At 44.6% G+C, this 23,380-nt stretch overlaps 1 protein-coding gene across 1 annotated transcript in view; it reads right to left on the bottom strand.

The window, feature by feature from the left end:
- Positions 1-60: 60 nt before the first annotated feature.
- The window catches only part of engase (endo-beta-N-acetylglucosaminidase), a 28,400-nt gene continuing 5,080 nt past the window's right edge, over positions 61-23,380 (bottom strand). The window contains exons 5-14 of the mRNA XM_079521353.1: positions 21,916-22,070; positions 20,277-20,425; positions 18,356-18,527; positions 16,700-16,806; positions 15,194-15,305; positions 14,835-15,019; positions 12,260-12,402; positions 3,540-3,639; positions 2,274-2,385; positions 61-1,472 (exon numbers count right to left, since the gene is read on the bottom strand). Coding sequence (XP_079377479.1) covers positions 1,047-1,472; positions 2,274-2,385; positions 3,540-3,639; positions 12,260-12,402; positions 14,835-15,019; positions 15,194-15,305; positions 16,700-16,806; positions 18,356-18,527; positions 20,277-20,425; positions 21,916-22,070 — 1,661 coding nt within the window. The 3' untranslated portion in view covers positions 61-1,046. The remainder of the gene's footprint in view (positions 1,473-2,273; positions 2,386-3,539; positions 3,640-12,259; positions 12,403-14,834; positions 15,020-15,193; positions 15,306-16,699; positions 16,807-18,355; positions 18,528-20,276; positions 20,426-21,915; positions 22,071-23,380) is intronic.

Consider the following 23,380-nt stretch of genomic DNA (forward strand, 5'->3'; position numbering starts at 1 on the left):
TCTTGAATGAAGTTTAAGTCAATTGTAGAGCAATAAGCCTTCATCAATGTATTCATTATGGAACCTCACATTCTGTTCTGGTTACAAGTTGGACTGTACAAGTTTGCAAGTCTGGCTTTTGGTTGTGAGCAGTCTTTCAATCCATTTCCCCATGAATCTCCCTCTGTTGCAACCGTGTGAGAACGTAAATGAGAACACAGCATCTGTCATCTTGGAAGTGTGAGAACGTATTTAGAAGGCATTTGTAGAATCGGCCTGCAGATGGGGCTTTTTTTTTTTCTTTGAGGCAACTCTTACAAAGCTTCCTCAGGCTGGAACAAATTAAAGCCTGATTAAGATTGGCCTTAACCTTCTAGCTAAAACAAACTACTAGAAAGGTGTGCAAATCTCCACCACGCCTACCCAGAGCTGGATACCTGAATGGGCCCGTCAGGGCCCAGGCCCACATGGGTGGATTATGGACCAGGCTGATGGCTCTTCACTCTCTCTCCTGGCAGAGATTGGTGGGAGAAATACACAGCCTGTGTAAATCCAGACACATTTCAGAAATGGAGGTAGCTGACCTCAGCAGACCACCTGAGCGATAACCGTGAAATTGGTGTATTTTAATCACAAGTGGTTGCAAATTGTTTATTTAGCGGGGACAAAGCAGATTAATTAACACGACTAATATTCTGTAATGTAAATGTGCCATATTTAGATGAATCTGCTGTCCCTCCCCGGGCAATCTGATACAGAGTATAACAGATACAGGGGAGGGACAGCAGATGATGCTCATGATGATTCAACTTAATTATAGAAAATAATTCTACAGCATAGCTTTTAAGCAGTGACCACAGAAACTGGTTGAACCAGCAGGGGGCCCCAAATAGCACCTTTTTAAACCATTACAAAACGTGATCTTAATCAAGAATATAGAGAACATCAAAAACAAATGGAAATATGAATGCATGTTGCATAGTCAATCAGAAACACGTTATTTTTTTTGCTGTATTGCTGTCCCACGATGATTTCCCCAAGCAGACACACACCGAGACTTGTCCCCCTCATGTTTCCGCCCTCCGCTCCTCGGTGTAGCTGAGGCTGCGTCTGCCCCAGTGGCTCTCCGGGACCAGGAAGCCCTCCCGCGTCACCGGCTCCACCAGCAGCTCCATCAGGCCCGGGGGCTCGGCCACCGGCAGCTCCGTCACCCTGAACAGGGTGGAGTAGGAGCGGCCCACCAGCACGGGCCGGCCCGGGGGGACGCGGGGGTCCGGCCCCCGCAGGCGCCTCCAGTACACCTTGAAGTGACGCACCAGCTGGGCCGGGTTGGGGTAGCTCCAGCGCAGGGTGGCGTTGAGGAGGAGGCCGGAGGCGGAGGGAGAAGAGCCGCCGCCACCGCTGCTGCCGCCGCCCCGCAGCCAAACCACGTCGTAGACACACACGCCCTGGACTGACTGGAGGGGCGCCGACAGACTGACCTCATCCAGGACCTGGCGGACAGAGCAAGGAGAGAGTACTGCCCTGAATAGGGAATGAAGGACGGCCTTAACCCATTGTGACCTGGGAACGATTCTACAAAAATGTCTTCTAAATGCTGACAGTGTGACATGTTTCTATGTCAGTGGTTATCAAACAGTTTCATGTCAAGAACCTCCAAAAATATATGTAATTTGGCCATTGGCAGAATGGGTTAAAGGAGAATTCGTCTATCTCACCCAAGCCCCCAGTAAGGCTATCCAACATTAAAGCTACCACTACCTACTGGTGAAAAGAGGAACTGCAGCACTTTAATGGAGGTGGACGGACGTTCATGACATCATGTATGACGTTTGAGGTCCGGGCTTTGAGGTCCTGGGCTTAACTTCCGCTCACTCGAGCCATTGAGTTATAATTGTACTTCCGGCAGTCTTCCGGGTGCCACTGAGCAACTTCTATTGAAATGAATAGCGGGGGGGCGGGGCTAACGCTATACCCACAACACCAGAAGGAGTGCAACAAACCATGTGCAAACCCGGTTTCGGCACAAACAAGGGACTCAATTATTTTCGCTCCTATGCCACCAAAATGCGGAACGCCCTACCAACATTGTCATTGTCATTAAGACATGCGAATCCCTTGACTCCTTCAAAACGTCTCTCAAAGGGCACCTACGGACGGCTGCAATTCGAACTGTTAACAGTCTTTGTATTGAGTTTGTGCTTGAAATGTACTGTAATTCTGCAAACTGTTAATAAATCAATCAATCAATCAATGTACAGTATACTAAACATTATGATATGAAGTGACCTCACCATGAACTCTCCCACTCGGCAGCTGAAGGGCGTGTCCTGAGGCTCCCCCTCCCGCTGTATGATCACACACACCTCCCGCAGTGCACAGCCAAGCAGCTCCAACTGGGAACACCTGCCCACAGCGCCACCCACAGGACAGGAAGATCAGGTTTGCTGGGTTAAACCAAATCGTACCAGTGAGCTTAACATGATGACACCTTCCTTCCAAAGCACTCCTCTAAAAGCTTGGCATCACATTATGGGATAATATGGGGGTTGATCTTTGCCTCTCCTGTCTATTGCGGGCCTGTTCCCGATTCGAGGCTGGTGTGTGTGAACCGATTATCTGCCCAAATGAATCTAGTGAGGGCCCGCGGGTCCACAGATCCAAACTTAACCCATTTTGGGTTAAGTCGTGTTATACTTTAGCTATTGAAAAATAGCAGATCTACAAGCTCATAGCGCGGCACCGAGTGCCACGCTATGATCTGGATGACTGTCCTGACCCCAGAGTGGGACCGTGATGGTGGGAGTCGCGAGCAACCACAATAGCCGAAAGAGACAAGTCTACAAGGAGACGGGGAACTGCTTTATTTACTATACAGTGCTGGGTGGATCATGACTTCATGACCTGTGTAAAACCAGTTGAGAGAACCACTAGTTCTGAGCAGTGTTGATTTCGTCGACAAAAACTATGACGAAAAATGTTCGTCGACTACGTTTTTTCACTGACGAAAACTAAATGGAAACTAAATAAAAACTAAGCTACGATAAAAGTAAGACTAAATGTATTGACAATTTCGTCAACAAATAAAAACTAGACTAAAATGTCAGGAATGGACTAGTGGACAAGAGATCCAGTATAAGTCATTTTACACTTGGTTGCATGATGAAAATAGCCGATCTACAAGCTCACAACGCGTCGCCCTGCGACGCGTTGTGGGCTTGTAGGTCGGCTATTTTCAGCAAGTGTCAAATCTGTCATTATACATTTTAGTCGACTAAATCAACTGTAGATTTAGTCGACTAAAATCTTATGATATTTAGTCGACTAAAACTAGACTAACACTAAAACACTCCAGGTGACTAAAACTAAATGAAAACTATTGAAGAGACCACGACTAAAACCAAAATCTGCTGCCAAAAACAACACTAGTTCTGAGTCATGTGTTGATGTTTGCTATGGTCAGGATCCCCGTCAGATATGTAATATTATTCATGGTCCAGTGTGGACTGAGTGTTCTGAATGGACCAGTGGAGCTGGTCGGATACAAATCAGTGCCTCACCTGACAGTCCAGCTGTCTGGATTCCACTGACCACACCTTTGAGAGAGCTGTTTAACCAAGTGGTGGTTGGCATCCAGAACTCCAGGAGACATACTGGTGGCTGCACGCGCACGCGCACGCGCACACGCACACACACACACACACACACACACACACACACACACACACACACACGTAAAATGTACACAACACAATCTGGATTGCAGTGCATATGCACATGGTGTATGCTCATCACATCAATAATACTGAACAGTGAAGAGTATCACCTCCATGCAAAATCTGTATTAAGCATGCAGTCCCTATTTTGGCCAGGTCAATATATGAGTCAAGTGCTACTTTTGTAATTCAAATGTTAGCTTGAAGAAGGCTTTTAACGATACAGTGAGGTACTGTACAGCAGTGGTTCCCAGTTAACCTGACTCCGCCAGATGGGGCAGCAGAGAGTACACTGGGTTCCCCCCTCCTGCTCCCATCTGGGAACTCTCAGGCAGACTTGATGCCCGGCCACAAAACGGCCTGGCCAATCAGCGGCAGCTAGAGGCGGGATCAAGGCATACACCTGCGTCACTATGAGCAAGAGTACCAATGACTACCAAAAGTGGCGCTGTTGTGCCAGAAACAGAGAGAGATAGTTGAGATAGTAGTTAGCTGCCTGCTAATGAGAGACAGAGAGAGAGAGAGAGAGAGAGAGAGAGGGGGGGGGGGGGGGGGGGGGGGGGGGGGATTTTATGTCTAGCAGTGACTCTCAACCATTTTAATTTCAAGGACCCCCAGTTTGACATGAATATTAGTCTACAAACCCCCATTTAATGGCATTTCTATCTCTGGGACCCCAATTTATATTGTAAAATAAATGTTAATTTAACTCTGAGAGTGTACAAGTGGAACCAAATGGACCCGTTTACAGACCCATAAGGGTCCATTTGGTTCCAAACTATCATTTAGTTGGGGTCCCCCCCTGGAACTCCCTCAGGGCCCCCTGGGGGTCCCTGGACCCCACTTTGGGAACCACTGCTGTACAGCAAACGTTGATGAACATTTTCAGGTACATGTTCTGGTATTGAATAATGTAAAGAAACACAATATCTCACAAATAAAGAACATTTGGGGGAGGTTTCATTTACAGTATGTTAACCACAAAACTGGACCAGAGTTGGCTCTGTACTTGGACCGCTTTTTTTTGTCTATTCAAATTATCTTCACCAAAGATATCAGATCTACAAGCTCACAATGGGCCGCCTTGCGATTCATTGTGAGCTTTTAGGGCTAATGTTCTCCCCAAATACGGATGCCGGGGTTCAAGTGCTTTAACTACAGTATGAGACCGATGTTGATAATGGACAAGTGATTACGTAAGGGATAATATCTGGCTAGGTGGTCATTGTCGGGAGATAATTCAGTTTAACTGAAATTATATCCCGACAATGACCACCTAGCCAGATATTATCCCGCTTATTACATGGCTACCTAACATAAATTAATACATTGACCCAAAACACAACAAAAAAAGTATTCCATAAGTTCGCGCTGGCTGCGTCTGGCCAGCCGCAGGGCTGCAGCACTGTCGGAAAACAAGGAAGTGAGTTGATCAAATAGAATCCATTTCCGGGTCCTGCTTCGTCTATTTCTCGCTCAAATGTTTTCAAAAACATTTTTGAGAGAAATGTTTAGCTGTAAATGACATTGTGTGTCACTAGTGTGTGTGTGTTTACACGGCACTCATGTTGGAAACAGCAGTAAATCAAGCGGGGCGCAGCCGCACAGCTGGTGCTCAGAGGGTTTGATTAGGCAGAGGTCTGATATACAGCGGCGCGGTCATTATGATGAGATAATTCACCGCTGAATTAAGCGATTGACAAATCAGAATGAAGCATTCAACCAAGCTATGTAATAAGTGTCCTTAATGACATATAGTAACACTGTAAACACAGTGTGACCTCTTCTCTCAAACTTCTGTTCACAGCTAAATATTTAGTGGATGTTTAAATTTGGCTGGCGATCATACCAGAGGCGTATCTACAATAAGGCGAGGGCAGGCATCCGCCTGTCCAAATTCATTTCTGGCCTGGCCAAAATCCATACAATGAGAAAAAAAAGAAGACAAAAACAAGACATGAGAACTATTAATGGACAGCTGATTGGCCGTTGCGGTAGAGCGCGACCCTCAATCACCCATTGGAATGTAAATGCATGCCTTTCAGCCTTTGTATCCTACTCGTCTGGCAGGTATATCTCTTTGAAAACCTTTAGTGCTACGATTGTGCGCGGGGAGACGTCAATTAACACATGATCTTGCCTGCCCAAAACGTAATTCCTGGATACGCCACTGGATCGTACAAATGTTCATTTATGAATTTGGAATGTAAGAAAATCAGGCCCCTCGCCACGGGGTGTCAGAGGGGGGGCCTGGCACTTCCGTTACAAAATAATGTTGCCCCCTCAGTTTAAGTTCTATGAACGTATATTGTTTGCCCCCCCCCTCACCATTTTCAACTGCCCCTTCTGTCATCTCATCCTGGAGCAGAGCCTGAAGAAAGTTATTTGCCATCATGCTACAGTTCCAAAAGCATTCTGCACATTTAAAATGAAGGTAATTAACTATCAATTCGTAAAGAAAAATCACACCCGTTGTGAAGTGAGGGGCGCTAATATATTAAAGTCTAACTCATGTTGCTATGATTAGGTGATGTAAAACAAACGGTGACAAAACAAACTAATATTAAACTCCCCCCATCAAACACTTGTGTTTGATGGGGGGAGGGGGCCAATCAAACACAAGTGTTTGGTCAAACCACGTGACTTCCATTGGAAAAGCATTGAGGCGGCCATGAAACACGGACGGAACAGAGCATGTTTGTTTGATACGTGTGTCTGAGGCCTCAGACAGACCAGAACACAGACACGCACAGAGACAAGCAGCTGGTATCATTTCAGTCTAACTTTCATGCTACACTCTTCTTCAAAGCGAGTGACTGATGGATAATATTGTAGATTTGTTGTTTGTGTATTTGTTTACATGTGCCCTGCAATAATTATGAATCGTTACTTATGCCCCATGCCCATGTATTTTTCATGGGCCTCCGGTCACACTGTCCCACTGATTTCGGTTCTCACTTCTTCCCAGCTGGCGTGAAGATAAAGTATCATTTTCTCTTGTTTGCCAAAACACCCAGCGTATCTGTTGGAAAACATGTTTTTCTGACCTTCTAGCTATAGACTTCATGTCTCCCTCGCTCTTCTATTTACGTCTTAATAACGTTATATTAGTCGGCATGGCCGTCAATTGTAATAGGCCAAGTAGGCCTCCCGGCAATAGGTGTCGCCATTATTCACTATTTGTGAATCTCTGAACTCAATTGGAGTACTTCCCATGTCATGAGATTGTTTGATTTCATATTGTATATAATGAGTCCACTGATGAATCATCAGGGGGAGAACTTTTTACGATGCTGGTATTTGGATGTTCTGTACTGCTCCCCAAATAATATTATGGTCATTATAATCCTTTGAAAAGACTACGCTGACTGCTTGTGGATTCTTTTATTTGCGTCGAGTCTTGGTTCTTCTCTGCCGTAAGGTGATACTTTTACTTTTACTCTCTTACTCCTGTTTCTCTCATTTTAGCATTGTAGTTTCCCTCTAAAGTATTTATCCTTAAAAGGTTATTAATATAGGATTACAGTTTAACATTATAATTTATAACATTAAACAACATTAAAGAAGTTAATATTCACTTGGTTTAAAAGGTTTTACAGTCCTTCTGCCTTGAGTACTTGTACTCTATTACATTCTTCCAATTCTCCTCAACGGGACTCCTCCAGAATCCCGACGATTTATTAGTTTATAATTCAAAGGTTATCTTAATAGTTTATGGCTCTACACGCCGAAAGGGTCTCAGTATACCCACTTTAACCCCTTAGTTTCTAAAAGCAGCTTTAAGACGCTGCCTCCTCTGACATTATGGTATTGGGCTTTTCATATTCATATTAGTAAATATGTATCATTAAATACATAACAAAATGGCCTTTCTCGCCATCTTTCTAACAAATTGGTCTTCGATCCTTCCCTTAACTTAAATGTATCCATTAGTGACCTTCTGAGAAAACATTGGAGTAGGATCCTAACTAAGTTACAGGTAAGACAAATCATAGATCAAATCATTTGAATTTGTTGGCTATTCAAATGTTAATACCGTAATTGTAACTGCGTTGACTGTTTTTTTTTAGGAATATTTAAAAATAATAATATGCAGCTTTATTGCACAGCCTTTTTATGAAATGTTCTACTGTGTTTGCATGTTGTTGATTGTTATTGTATTTTTACTGCTATTTTATTGTATTGTTATCTGTGAAGCACTTTGTAAACTTGAGTTTGGAAAGGTGCAATATAAATAAAGTTATTATTATTATTTTCACCGATTTTGGAGAGTGGGTGGAGAGTGGGGAGTGGGTGGAGAGTGGGGAGTGGGTGGAGAGTATGTTTGCACTGTTCCGTCCAGTGTGGGAGAGTTCAGTCAGAAAGCGGAGCAGAAGACAGAGTCGAGTCATTGACCTCACGACCACAACATGTCAGCGAGTAAAGTCACATCCCAGACGGTAAAAGCGGGCCTCAAATGTGGACCGTCAGAGCGGACCGAAGAAGGAGATGAGCTATTTGGGCTTTTTAATAGAGAGATGTTGTCCCACAGCTTTTCAGCAGCTGCGTCAGAGAAGGAACAGATCTACCAGAGAGTCATGCTGAAGCAGCCTGTGATAAAGTCACACAGAACAGGTATGTGCATGTTTTCATGGCACTGTACACATTCATCTTCAACAGAAATAAGCACATGTACAGAAATGTTATCGCTACTCTATGGAGAAACAGAGTAATGCTTCCTCCTAGCCTTAAACTGTAGATCATTTTAATTAAACAGCTGCTCGCTGTGTGTGTGTGTGTGTGTGTGTGTGTGTGTGTGTGTGTGTGTGTGTGTGTGTGTGTGTGTGTGTGTGTGTGTGTGAGAGAGTGCGTGCGTGCGTGCGTGCCTGTGTGTTCATAGAGATCTTTGTAACACCAACTGATAAGTGTACGGAAGCTTTTGGACAAATACCTCTATGTGCCGCGTGTATGTGTGTATTCGTGCGTGCATGCGTGCGTGCGTGTGTGTGTGCACGAGAGAGAGGGGGGGAGATGGGGGGGGGAGAGACAGACAGACAGACAGACAGACAGATTTTATTGATGCTCATGTGTTTTCCTCTCTCCTCATTCTCCATTCCAGATGTTTCCCAAATATTACCTGCCCAACTCAAACATATCTCCAGCAGAAGTAGACATCTCAACCAACACCAGATAATTCATACAGGAGAGAAGCCCTACACCTGTGACCAGTGTGGGACTAGGTTCCGTCTGAGAGGTACTCTCAGACGTCACCAGAGAATTCATACAGGAGAGAAGCCCTACGTCTGTGACCAGTGTGGGACTAGGTTCAGCACGAGCAGTACTCTCAAACAACACCAGAGACTTCATACAGGAGAGAAGCCCTACGCCTGTGACCAGTGCGGGACCAGGTTCAGCCAGAGCAGTACTCTCAAACAACACCAGATAATTCATACAGGAGAGAAGCCCTACGCCTGTGACGAATGTGGGATAAGTTTCAGACAGAGCATTGCTCTCAAACATCACCAGAGAATTCACACAGGAGAGAAGCCCTACGCCTGTGACCAGTGTGGGACTAGGTTCAGCCAAAGCCATCATCTCAAAGTTCACCAGAGAATTCATACAGGAGAGAAGCCCTACGCCTGTGACGAATGTGGGATAAGTTTCAGACAGAGCATTGCTCTCAAACATCACCAGAGAATTCACACAGGAGAGAAGCCCTACGCTTGTGAACAGTGTGGGACTAGGTTCAGCCTGAGCAGTACTCTCAAACAACACCAGAGAATTCACACAGGAGAGAAGCCCTACGCCTGTGACCAATGTGGGAAACGGTTCAGTGAAAGTAGACCTCTCAAACGTCACCAGAGAATTCACACAGGAGAGAAGCCCTACGCCTGTGACCAGTGTGGGACTGGGTTCAGCCGGCGCAGTACTTTCAAACAACACCAGAGAATTCACACAGGAGAGAAGCCCTACGCCTGTGACCAGTGTGGGAAACGGTTCAGTGAAAGTAGACCTCTCAAACGTCACCAGAGAATTCACACAGGAGAGAAGCCCTACGCCTGTGACCAGTGCGGGACCAGGTTCAGCCAGAGCAGTACTCTCAAACAACACCAGAGAATTCACACAGGAGAGAAGCCCTACGCCTGTGACCAGTGCGGGACCAGGTTCAGCCAGAGCAGTACTCTCAAACAACACCAGAGAATTCATACAGGAGAGAAGCCCTACGCCTGTGACCAGTGCGGGACCAGGTTCAGCCGGAGCAGTTATCTCAAACAACACCAGATAATGCATACAGGAGAGAAGCCCTACGCCTGTGACCAGTGTGGGACTAGGTTCAGCCAAAGCAGTCATCTCAAAAGTCACCAGAGAACTCATGACTCTCTAAAGATGTAGATACTGCTAAAAAAAAAAAAAACGGCGCACCCGAAATTCGCTCTGATATTCGGGACGCAGCAGTGTGCAAGCTCCTTAACCCTAGAACACTAAACATGGGTGATTTTCACCCGGACCGTTATATTTTTGCAATTTTCATAATGTTGCTGATGTCTGAGGTGGGCGGGTCTTACTGTTGATGAGGTAATGTTCTTTTCTTTCTTTATTTCTTTGGTATTAACAAGGTCTTTAAAGTCATTTACGGTCCTCTGGGGACCACCCAAAGATCATGCGGGGACCCCCCTGGGGATCCCGACCCAAAGGTTGAGAAACACTGGTCTATGTAATGTAGGTATAGACATAATAGACATTCCTGCAAGTTCTGTATTTATTTGTGTATGTCATACTGCTGAAGATTAGGGGCTCCATTTTCGTCACCGCTAAACCCCTTATCCCTAAACTTCTTTAGGGAGTTCTTTGAATCGTTAAAATGGCCAGTCTACAAGCTCACAACATGTCATTGCCTACTATTCATTGCCTACTATTTAAAAGTAGGGTATTAAATAGATATAAAACATTATCATAAGATCATTATTATTATTATTATTATCATAAGATCATTATTATTAACATTATTAAACATTAACATAAGATTATTATCATAAGTTCTAAAATGACTAAGTTCTAAAAAATGCTTTATTTATTTTTTTCTGTTTCCTTTGTATTATGTTTATTTTCTTTGTATTAATTTTGTATTTTGTTTCTTTTCTTAAAGGCTAGGAAAAATAAGCTTCGGCTTCAGCCTAGACCTTTTCGGTGCTACCCCTTTGTTAAAAACTTAAATGCAAATGATGAAACTTAACATGTAAATGTAAAGCACCGAAATAAACTCATTGTAGATTGGCTAGTTGAACTATTCAAAAATGTTTTTTCAAAATAGTAAAAAAAAGGCAAAGAAGTTTAGGGATAAGGGGTTTAGCGGTGACGAAAATGGAACCCTAACTGTCAATCATTGAGCCACGGGACCCTCTGGAAACCCTTCATTTATTTACACAGATTATATTTTTTCTTCTTCTAAATAGCAGATCTACTAGCTCACAATGTGTCACATCACAGCGTGTTGAAAGTATATATTTCCAATAGCTGTTGTATATAATACGGTAACTCATGTGGATGCTATATTAAAGGACCACTTCACCACTTTTCAACATCTCTTCATATAATAGGTCCTAACTAATGTTCATGATAAAACACCACATTTTTTCCTACTCAGTCTGTGTCTCACAGGAAGGCTGTGGGCAGTTCAGAAACCCGTCCACCAGTGACATCATCGATGGTGAATCCAAGCTAATAGAAACGGCAGGCTTTCTTTTCCTGAAAAGTTGCAATGCAAAAGTTGAAGCCATCGTTCTCGCGGTAATAAAAATCTAAATATATTTTAAAACAAATCTTGTTTTAAAAAAAATCTGCCTAATGATGATGTCACTGGAAGACTGTTTCTAAACTGCCCACAGCCCTCCTATGAGACACAGACTGGAGTAGAAATAAATCATGCCATTTTATCATGATTATTACTGAGGACCTATTATATGAAGATAGGTTGAAAAGTGGTGAAGTGGTCCTTTAACTAATTGTAATGACTCTATTGCTTTAGTCCCTGTCCCTGACAGCTTGTAATGGTTATTTTAGTTAATCTCGTCAGGCTTCGTAAACTGTATATGTGAACCGGGCCATTCATCCAGCATGTGAGCACATGGTAAACCAAATGCACTGGAGACGTCCTGCCTTGTGTGTTTGACCCATTTTGAGCGGGAATCCCTTTTGGCGTTTTAAACATTATGTTATGCTTTAGCTGTTGAAAAATAGCAGATCTACAAGCTCGTAGCGCTGCACAGAGTGCCACGCTACGAGCTTGTAGCTCTGCTATTTTTGAAAAATCGTAAATCGTGAAAATGTGGTGCAAATCTTTGAATATATATTCTTTCAGAGAGAACGTTTTAACTCAAATGTTTGCTTCTGGGGGGTGGTCCCTGGAACTACATATTTTCAGATGGGGGTCGGCGGCCAAATACAGATAATTCTAGGGGGTCCTTGACATGAAATAGTTTGAGAATCACTGACATAGAAACATAGGGTTTTTCAGAAAACTGTCAGGATTTAGAAGACATTTTTAGAATCTGATCTCAGGTTAAAATGGGTTAAACCAAACGTACTGGAGATGTCCTGCACTGCCTTGTGTGTGCACAGACTGGCGTCGGTGGTCTTCAGCTCCAGGGAGACGGTGATGCCCGGGGACAGCTTGTAGACCAGAGACACCATGGAGCTGGAAGCTAGCAGCACGTTGAGAGAGAACAGCCTGAGACACAACGAGAGAGAGAGAGAGATGAAATTATAAAACAAGAAGGAAAAAGGTCTGAATTATGTTGGAATCGCTGCAAGCATTTTCCCTGGACCAAGCAATGAACACTACAATACCCAGAATCCTTGACTCTGGCTTCACAACGTTCTCCGACTTGGAATAGCTCAGATTCTCCGTCGGTGCATGGCGATCGAGGCGCAAGCCTCGTCAAATGTCTTTGTACCAGTGTTGTTTTTGGCAAGTTTTAGTCATAGTCTTTTGAATAGTTTTCATTTAGTTTTAGTCACATTTTAGTCACCTGAAATGTGTTAGTGTTTTAGTCGACTAAATGTCATGAGATTTTAGTCGACTAAATCTAGTTGATTTAGTCGGCTAAAATGTATTTTGGCAGGCCTTGATGCCGTTTTTACACTTGCTGAAAATAGCCGATCTACAAGCTCACAACGTGTCACGCTGCGACGCGTTTTCAGCATGCAACCAAGTGTAAAATTACTTATACTGGATCTCTTGTCCACTTGTCCCTTCCTAGCATTTTAGTCTAGTTTTTATCTGTTGACGAAATTGTCAATATATTTAGTCTTAGTTTTAGTCATTAAACTAAGCTAAGCTTAGTTTATTTAGTTTCCATTTAGTTTTCGTCAGTGGAAAAAGGTAGTCGACGAACATTTTTCGTCTTAGTTTTAGTCGACAAAAACAGCACTGCTTTGTACAGCAGGTTTCCTATATAGCAGGTGCTGAAATGACGAGGGGAAATCGCAACCGCGCCTGTGATTCAATCATGATTCACCCCAACAGATACAGGGGGATCACGTGGGGGAAAAAAACAGCAGAGTGGCACTTCTACTCCATTCAGCGGCACGCAATTCATCCAGTTTCATTGGCGAGCGGCAGTAGCTCAGGGGGTAGAGTGGCCGGTAGAGCAGCTGGATGGGAACCATGAGGTCACCAGTTCGATCCCTGGCTCCCTCAGAGTTAGTGTCGAAGTGTCCTTGAGCAAGATGCTGAACCCCTAATTGCTCCCGATGTGCAGGTTGGTGCCTTGCATGGTGAATGGGTGAATGTAATGCGCAAATCTATGTAAAGCGAGTGGGATGAAGGCGCTATATAAATTCACCATTTACCATTCACTGATAACGCCTTTGACATCACACTACCCATCACGCTGATTGAAATAAAAGGCAGGTTGATGTTTAAAACGCATCTCTCCTCTATTTCATTTTTTTTACGGAGGCGTGCTAACCGTCACATACTGTTTATTCTATTGATACATGCGATGACTACCTAAATAATCTCACTTGCACACACCTGAAAATAGTACGATTGCAAATCATAGTGTTTGGGATGAAACGGAAATCACACAGGTGCACAGACCCCATCATGTTCTTAAACCACTTATACACACACTTTATTGACCGGGGTCCCCCAGGGGCCTATACTTGGCCCCCTCCTATTTTCCCTCTACACCAAATCTCTTTCATCCAATCTCATTCAGCCAATCTACAAGATCACAGCGTTGTGGGCTTGTTAGATCCAAGGTTTGCCTGTTTTCTCAGACTATGGCACGACCAGGCTTGTGTGGTGATTCTTTTTTAAAATAACAAGCACACCACACTGATGAAGGCTGGATAGCCGAAACGTCTGTCATTCAGTTGTTATGTAGAATTATACAACAGGTCGTTTCGAGGAAGCAATCTGATTGGTTGAAACAGCCTTCTAGCCGTGGATCAAACGAGCACCACTCCACACCTAATCAAAACAAAGAATTCAGCTGCTCTGTTTTCCCAGAGCGCAGCAAAGTCGGTGGCTAGGCTAGCTAGTTTCTTGGGACATTTGTGGTCGTAGTGACTACATATGTCATTAAAAAATGTTTTTTCAGCGATGTTCTTAGTTTTAAGGGTAACTGTTGTATAATTGCAATATTACACTTGAGGGTGTGGTTTAACGTGATTATTGCCACGACAGTGATGCGGTCAGGAACGAGACGTAGTCGAGTTCCGCAAGCATCACTGAAGTGGCAATAATCACGTTGCCACTTCGTGTAATATTACTTAAATACACTCTTGCCACTGTGTGCGACCTTAGTACCTTTGTTTTCGTGATGTTGAACCGAGTGGATAGTGCACCAGAAGTCAGAGCGCGGTGGTTACAAAAAAACGTCATGAAATGACAACCTCACAACGTACACATGGCGGGCGCACACACGCACATGCACACAGTTAAGGGGTTATAGGGGTCCTTGTAAATAAAATGTTTGAGAACCACTAGTAGGGAACTTGGGCTCCTTATTTACTCCTAACATAGTGTCGTAGTAAATAAGTCTCGTACATATTCTGAAGAAAACCTGGAGACGTGTAAAACAGAGAATCAAAATTTTACAGGCCAAGTCTTTGCCACGGACACATTTGCACGCACGCACACCACGCACACACCTGGCACATATCTTGTCGAGGCTGGCAGGCAGGACTCCCTCCAGCAGCAGAGCGCAGCCTCCGTTCCAGGCGTCCTCGGGGCAGCCCCGGCTCTTCAGCCAGCCTCCTCCATCCAGCTGGTGGTGGTAGTAGAGAGGCTGAGGCTCCTGAGCACTGAGGTTGAACCAGCTCCGCCCCGCCTCCTGCTGCACGCACGCACGCGCACGCACACGCACATGAAATGTTGAACACTTACTTGTAACAGAGTATTTCTACATTGTGTTAATGGCACTTTTATTCTAGTAAAACATTTGAGTACTTCCATCACTGCCTCTCTCCCTCCGTCCCTCCCTCCATTGCCCGACATGGCCCTGCAGTACCTGTCCCGCCCAGTAGAGGGCCTTGCCGAAGCCCTGGCAGAAAGAGGAGATGAAGGGCAGAGGTGAGGACGGCCGGTGGACGAACAGGAAGTCGGACAGCAGAGCCCAGAACCTGCAGACAGGATGTGACATCACAACACAGCGGAGCGCTGTAGCGTGGGATCATTCTTCTAAACCGGTGGTCCCTGATGGGGTTCCAGCCAGGTGGTCCCCAGCTAAATGACGGTAACCAAATGGACCCTTATAGATCTTTAACTCTCGAGAGCGTAAAAAGGAAACGGGTCCATTTGGTTTCATTTTACACCTTCATGTACATTAGAACATAGAAGAATTGTTTTTTTGTTTTGTTTTTTATCGTTTGATCAATCTTAACCAACAACAACAACATATGTTCTGTAGAGGCTAAATCTCATCAAATGGTGGTTCCGTGGCTCAAATGCAGAATAAATAATGGGCCTTGTCGGGCAAACCTGAACGCAAACTCCACCTGCCCGAGAGTTTTATTCACCTGCCAGGGGCAGGTGGGCAACCCCTAGTGTGACTGTCAATGCCTGAAATCACGCATTGATTAGAAAGAGACAACCTCCGGTGCTCACAAAGCTTGGCTCCAGCGTATTGCTATCAAGACACTGCATGCTACACCTAAATAGAGCACCGAAGTCTGACGTCAACACCGGTAGAGGGCGCAAATACACGGGTTCATGTACTTTTTATTTGCATAGTAATCCCCATAGGGGGGATTTTTAGATCGACTCATATAAGAACCGTGTTTGAAAAATAAACATGTCATCTCGGCCGTTTCACTCATATGGATATGAAGAATCAACTGACTGAGAGAAAACGTTATTGTTACTGCTACTGAATTAGTTACATTTTCGCTAGAAACAGACTGTATCATATATGAGTGACTGACTGTCGCAAACGATACAGAGACACCTCCCTGACAATAACGCTGAGACAGCTTGTTTATTTTTAGACCGCAATGCTTACATGAAACGATTTTAAGATGACCCCATGTTACTTCCGTGAACCGGGCAGAACCAGGGGATGAGCGAGTGACGTCAGGACTTTGGCGCTCTATACTACTACATGTAGTGTTAACCCATTTAGGCCTGACTTGTATGTCTTCTAAATCCTGACAGTTTTCTGAAATACCTATGTTTCTATATCAGTGGTGCTCAATATTTCATGTCAAGGACCCCAAAAATTATATGTAATTGACCGCTGACCCCCCCATCTGAAAATATGTTGTTCCAGGAACCCTAACAGAAGCAAAGATTTGAGTTAAAACGTTCGCTCTGAAAGAATATATATTCAAAGATTTGCGCCACATTTTGACGATTTTTCAAAAATAGCAGACCTACAAGCTCGTAAGCTATGACCTTGTAGATCTTCTATTTTTCAATAGCTAAATTATAACAATGTTTAAAACACCAAAAGGGGTTCCCGCCCCAAAATGGGTTAATGTCCAGTGTGTGGAGACAGGAGGAGGACATGTATGCTCACTTATCCTGGTTGTCACGGAACACAGTCTTATCATGGTTGTGCTCATAGACCCAACCTGGAGCAAAGATGGCCGTGGAGAAGTTGTGTTTCCGAATGAGCTCCAACGCCTGTGGACGGACAAAGAGGAAATGATCACCTTGGGGCTAATTAGATGTCTAAAACACATCGAAATGGCCGTCTAAAACCGGGTTATATATCTGGTCTAAAACGTTTCTTAGTGGTCTATAGGCTTAGATTAGACATTGTCATTTCAACAGCTAGATATAGACGGTCTATAAGAACGTTTACAAAAACTGTAAAAATATTTAGGGTCATATAGCCGCTAATTAACATCTAAGCTAAGCCTAGACTGCTATATAACCCCGTTTAAGATAGATGTCTAAATAGCAGACTATTGCTCAGTGACACACACACACACACACACACACACACACACACACACACACACACACACACACACACACACACACACACACACAGTTTTTCTCAGAGCACTCTACTTCATTAACCCATTAAGACCGGTTCTACAAATGCCTTCTAAATCAGTAGTTCTCCAAACTGTATTTTGAAAAACTGAAAAAGCTCAAATACAGATGATTTCCCAATTTTAATGGGTTAACGTGTATACTTTCTTGACCGGGCGGTCCCCCAAGGGTCCATACTTGCCCTCCCTCCTATTATCCCAAAATATCTTTATGGGAAAACAGCCCATCAACAAGTTCAGGTCTAGAGTAGACTCATTAAAATTGGGATCGGCACCGGACCTAAAACGCTGGCGTCAGTCGGGTTGTTAATTACAACAGCAGCATTTCAAAAGGCAGACAGGCAGGTTTTGTTCTGCGTCGTCGACAGACAATACACAACAACTACTGGTCGCACCCCCCCCCCCCCCCCCCTCCACCGAAACACTCATAAACACATGCTAGAAGGGCCTTTAAGGACACATTAAAGAAGGAACAGGAACTGTGGAGGACGGTCAACTGTGCTGATGTAGCCGTTTCATGTATAGAATGCGCACGCACGTGCGCACATGCACCTTGGCAAACCCTACATACCCTGTTGTATGGCATATGGCAAAAATAGCCAGTCTACAAGCTCACAGAGCATTAAAATATGTGACATTTCTGAAAATCGGAAATAATATCTGCATTTGTGCAGGGGTTCGAAGCCACCGCGATATATATGAAAACAATAATGGAAAGAAATAAGCTATGGTGCTGTTAAAATACTGATGGCAGCACCTGGTACAGTTTCATGTGTGGTTGGCACATAAACTGTATAGATAGATGTAGGGTTCAGATTTCAGTTCCTTCTTTCGGCTGAAAGTCTGATGATGAGACAAATATATATTTCCATGCGACATGGCAAAATATGGATTATCTTCATGTTCTAAGGTGGACTTAGTAAACATTCTCAATAGTGTAGTCTTGTCTCGACCCTGATAATATGATCGGTTGAGTGTCACATTCCAAACTGGACGTCAGATGACACGAATGCATGTTTTTGTCTGTGTCTTCAAAATGCTCCTCGAACCAAAAAGCGCCTCGGGATCCACCAGTAGATTTTGACATGGTTGCCCACCCCTGCCGCGCACACGTCACGCACACATACGCACGGCACACACACACACAGACACGCACACGCACAGTGGCCTACCCTGTTGGTGTCAAACATGCCTCCCACCACCTCGCCCCTGGCGAACACGTCCACCCCGACGTAGATGTCGGCCTGGCGGCCCTGGGCTCCGTCGAAGGCCTCCATGCCCTCCAGACTCTGCTCTGTCCAGTTGTAGTTGGTGAACAGACCGTCGCACGCGTCGAAAAACACCCTGAGAGAGAGAGAGAGTCTATATTTTTGCAAGTTTTGAACAGTTTCTGTTTTGGGGTGCCAGTTAGGCAAATGCCACAATTTGGTCCACTTGGGAACAAACTGCTTATTTTTTAAAGTCAACCTTACAATGGTTTAAAAGGATAAATATAGCAGTACCACATGAACCTGTAAACCATATAGCCAGGGATAGGTTACCCAAAAAGCAAAACTTCACTCAATACAACAGTACATCGGTAAATTCACACAGAAGAAGTCAGTTTGATTGGTGTCATTCACAACAACTTCTCCATTCTGGAGGACATGGTGTACAGGGTACACATATATGGTCAAAGTAAAAACAAACAAAAAAATCACACCCGTGTGAAGTGAGGGGCGCTAATATATTAAAGTCTAACTCATGTTGATTAGGTGATGTAATGATGATGTAAAACAAACGGTGCCGACACAAACAATTAACGCCATTAACAATAAAGAGACATTCATTGTCAATGGCGTTTATTAACCAATTTTGGGACGGGAACCCCTCTTGGTGTTTATAGCATTATGTCATACTTTAGCTATTGAAAAATAGCAGATCTACAAGCTCATCGGTGCCGCGCTATGAGCTTGTAGGTCTGCTATTTTTGAAAAATCGTGAAAATGTGGCGCAAATCTTTGAATATATATTCTTTCAAAGCGAACGTTTTTAACTCAAATATTTGCTTCTGGAGTGGGGGTCCCTGGAACTACATATTTACAGATGGGGGGGTCGGCGGCCAAATACAGATAATTCTGGGGGTCCTTGACATGGAAAAGGTTGAGAACCACTGACATAGAAACATGGGTTTTTCAGAAAACTGTCAGGATTTAGAAGACATTTTTTAAGAATAGTCTACATGGGTTTAACAAACAAACATTAAACCCGTGTATAGGAGGGGCTATAGCGCCCCTCGAAAACTCATCACTTTTTCTTTTTTCCTGGTCTAACTTTGGACCAAATGAATTGGTCCGGATCCCTAAAAGTTGGTTCGGAAATGGAACCAAAAAAAGACTACTTTTTGCCCTGAAGAAGTGGGAACCAAAGTGGGCGTGTCACTATTCAGGGTGGAAGACGCAGATGTGATATAAACCATCATTAAAAAAAATAAAGAACGGATCCGGTTCTAGATCGAGACAGTGTTGTTTTTGTCGACTATAGCTAAGACGAAAAAAAGTTTGTCGACTACCTTTTTTCACCGACGAAAACTAAATGGTTTTCTCAGGTCTTTGTCCACTAGTGCACACCTCGTCTCCCCGCCCGCCCCGCCACTCACCTGTTGTTCTCTCAGGTATTTGTCCACTAGTGCACACCTCGTCTCCCCGCCCGCCCAGCCACTCACCTGTTGTTCTCTCAGGTATTTGTCCACTAGTGCACACCTCGTCTCCCCGCCCGCCCAGCCACTCACCTGTTGTTCTCTCAGGTATTTGTCCACTAGTGCACACCTCGTCTCCCCGCCCACTCACCTGTTGTTCTCTCAGGTCTTTGCCCACTAGTGCACACCTCATCTCCCCGCCCGCCCAGCCACTCACCTGTTGTTCTCTCAGGTCTTTGTCCACTAGTGCACACCTCATCTCCCCGCCCGCCCAGCCACTCACCTGTTGTTCTCTCAGGTCTTTGTCCACTAGTGCACACCTCATCTCCCCGCCCGCCCAGCCACTCACCTGTTGTTCTCTCAGGTATTTGCCCACTGCACACCTCGTCTCCCCACCTGCCCGCCCAGCCACTCACCTGTTGTTCTGGTTGAGTTCATTCTGCCATTTCAGATGTCCGTCCTGCAGCACGCTGTCGTACCACAGCACCTTGCTGCCAGGGAGCCTCTCGTGCAGCTGGTCTGTCAGGTAGCGCAGGAACAGAGGCATGTTCCTCACCGCCGCCGCCTGGAGGTGGGGGGGGGGGGGGGGGGGGGCAGCAGAGAGCCTCATCATTAGTGTGTCTGTGGCGCGTGATTATGATGAATCCCACCACAGCTCTAGGTATAGTTTTACTGAGGTTAGGGTTAGGTATTCAGTATTTAAGTCCGACGTAATTTTGTAGTGCTACGTTACGTCCGGGTCCAAGTGGCACCAGCTCCCGTCCGCATCTCATTGTAAATAGAATATCTAAACGCGTGAATCTTTTTACAATGACGTTATCTCGAGTAGAATTATTAATGTGTTGTACAAGTGTCCATGACAAAAAAAAATATATGATGTGGAGACAATAAAGACTATTATTATCATTATTATTGAAGGTGGTAACAGTCCATTTGCTCAGTAAAATATTTCGGGGGCATATTTAGAATGTTTGCAGGCTTGAGTATGTTGTATCTAGTTTGCATTAATGAGGATTTAGTTGACACAATGAAATAAAATGGCGATAGTATTCCGTGTGGGCAGGCGGCCTGTCACAGCCAGATTTGGGAGAGCAGCAGCTTTGTTGTTGCAAGGAAAGCGGTAAAATTAGACTTTCGTGGTTGTTTTCGTCTCTGATTTAGTCCGACGGAGCGTCACAACTATATGGGGACACAAAAGCGACACAAAAGTAGGACCCGGAAGTATCTCTGGAGGGGGCGCTCACGTCACGGCTAAAATACTGAATAGTTTTACTGAGGTTAGGTTTCTGGTTTAAGGACTTCAGTGTTTTGTACCATACTATTGTATGAGTACCGAACAAAGAATGTTTGCTTTCGCCATCTTTTAATCACTTACATTTTTAAATACTCTTTTATCTTAACATAACTAATGAACGTAACTAATGAACGAAAATAGAAGATCTACAAGCTCACAACATGTCGCGCTGCGACGTGTTGTGAGCTTGTAGATCTGCTATTTTCTGTGTGCAGCATCCAAATGACAAATTATGAGTTCTCAGTCGTGGCGACTGAGAACTCATAATTTTTTAAGTTGTGTGTGTGTGTGTGTGTGTGTGTGTGTGTGTGTGTGTGTAAAATGGTGCATTTATATAGCGCCTTTATCCAAGGCGCTTTACATAGATTGTGCATTACATTCACCCATTCACACACACATTCATACACTGATTGCGGCAGAAGCCATGCAAGGTACCAACCAGCACATCGGGAGCAATTTGGGGTTCAGTGTCTTGCCCAAGGACACTTCGACATGTAGACAGGAGGAGCCGGGATTCGAACCGCCGACCCATGGATCATTGGACGACCTGCTCTACCTCTTGAGCCACAGTTGCCCCGGTGTGTGTGTGTGTGGTTGTTTTTTGTGTGTGTGATACAGCTGCACCCTCTGGTGGCGGGCCGGTGGTGTTACAGCGTGACACACAGACACACAGACAGACAGTTTAGGCCAGCTTCTATAGTTAGTGCTCACTGCGTTCGCAAACATTGATGATCTGGACCAGTTTATCAGTTTAAACTCACACTCAGGGTGTTCTCTATGTTAACCAGCCAGCCGTCGAAGCCGTAACAGTGGCTGACCTGGACCAGTTTATCGGCCACGGCCCGATACGACTCCTCGTCCTTTAGGAAGGCCTCGCACACTTTGGCCCCGTCCGTCCACTCCGTGATGAAGGTCCCTGCATGGGATGGGAAAACCAACCAATCAGTCACAGGCATCAGGGTTTGTTTTTTTTCAAGCTTGCTGACCAATCAATCAATCAATCACGGGTCGGACAGGATCAATTTGTCATGCCGCCGCTGATCAAACCAATCCTAACCCGAGAGCACACTGACTGGCTTGGACTTGGAAATTAACCCCTTTTGACCTGAGATCAGATTCTAAAAATGTCTTCTACATCCTGACAGTTTTCTGAAAAAGCTATGTTTCTATGTCAGTCGTCCTTCGATTTTTCAAAAATAGCAGACCTACGAGCTTGTAGATCTGCTATTTTTCAATAGCTAAAGCATAACATAATGCTAAACACCAAAAGGGGTTCCCGTCCAAAATGGGTTAATTTGCATCGCGGTCACGGGATGGGTTATGTTTTCAAAGCACAGTAACGGGCAGTACTGAAGCAGCGTGTATAATATGCATTAGCCTGGGTTCAACTGTAGATTGAATATTTACATGGTGCTCATAAGTCTTATTTCTTTCACATCTTTTAGTGAAAAAGGACAAAGGACTTTTCACTAGTCAAAAGGACATTGGTAGATAGAAGCTGTGCCAGTTAATGTAGTGGTGTGTCTCACAGTGTCTGTGTAAACTTTACATAGATTTAGATGCACTCCCTTACCGTACCTCACTGTAGATAAATGACTACTAAATTGCCCTTAAAATGACTACTAAAGTGCACACGCACGCGCGCGCACGCACGCACGCACACTGGCATAGTCCCAGACCGCTAGGCCAGCAAACACCCCTAAGATCACCACTTTTAATCATGTTCATGGAACTAAAGCAAACAATGTTCATCATCGTGTTCAGAGCAATAAGATAGCAGTCATGTATTTAAAGCGTAAACTGCATGTACGGTGTTTCTTTGCAGATGTTCACACTTGTAACAGCCGTTGGCTGTTTATGATTATGTTTGATTAATGGTGATAAATATATATGGAGCTGATGCTCCATATATAGCAGGTACTAGGTTATAGGAGTGCCTATTATGTTGCCTGGTACTGGTTGTTGCTTCTGTCCCCTGCAGGTGATAAGCGTTGTGTCCCTAATGTGTTGCCGTCCTGAGGAGGGCCTGGCTTGGAGCCTGATCAGCCCTCTGATTGGTCCTGTGGCAGCTCAGGCCTCGCTTCCTGGACTATAAAGCTCTCTCCATGTCTGGACTTCGGGGTGGGAACACTGCTGCGTGTGGTGTGGTCACTGTGGGAGCACTCCAGCGTGTGGCCTTCCCGCCAGCCGACTGCTTATGCGTTTCATGTCAGGTTTAGTTGTAGT

This window comes from Electrona antarctica, assembly GCF_951216825.1.
Source record: "Electrona antarctica genome assembly, chromosome: 14".
Taxonomy (NCBI): Eukaryota; Metazoa; Chordata; class Actinopteri; order Myctophiformes; family Myctophidae; genus Electrona; species Electrona antarctica.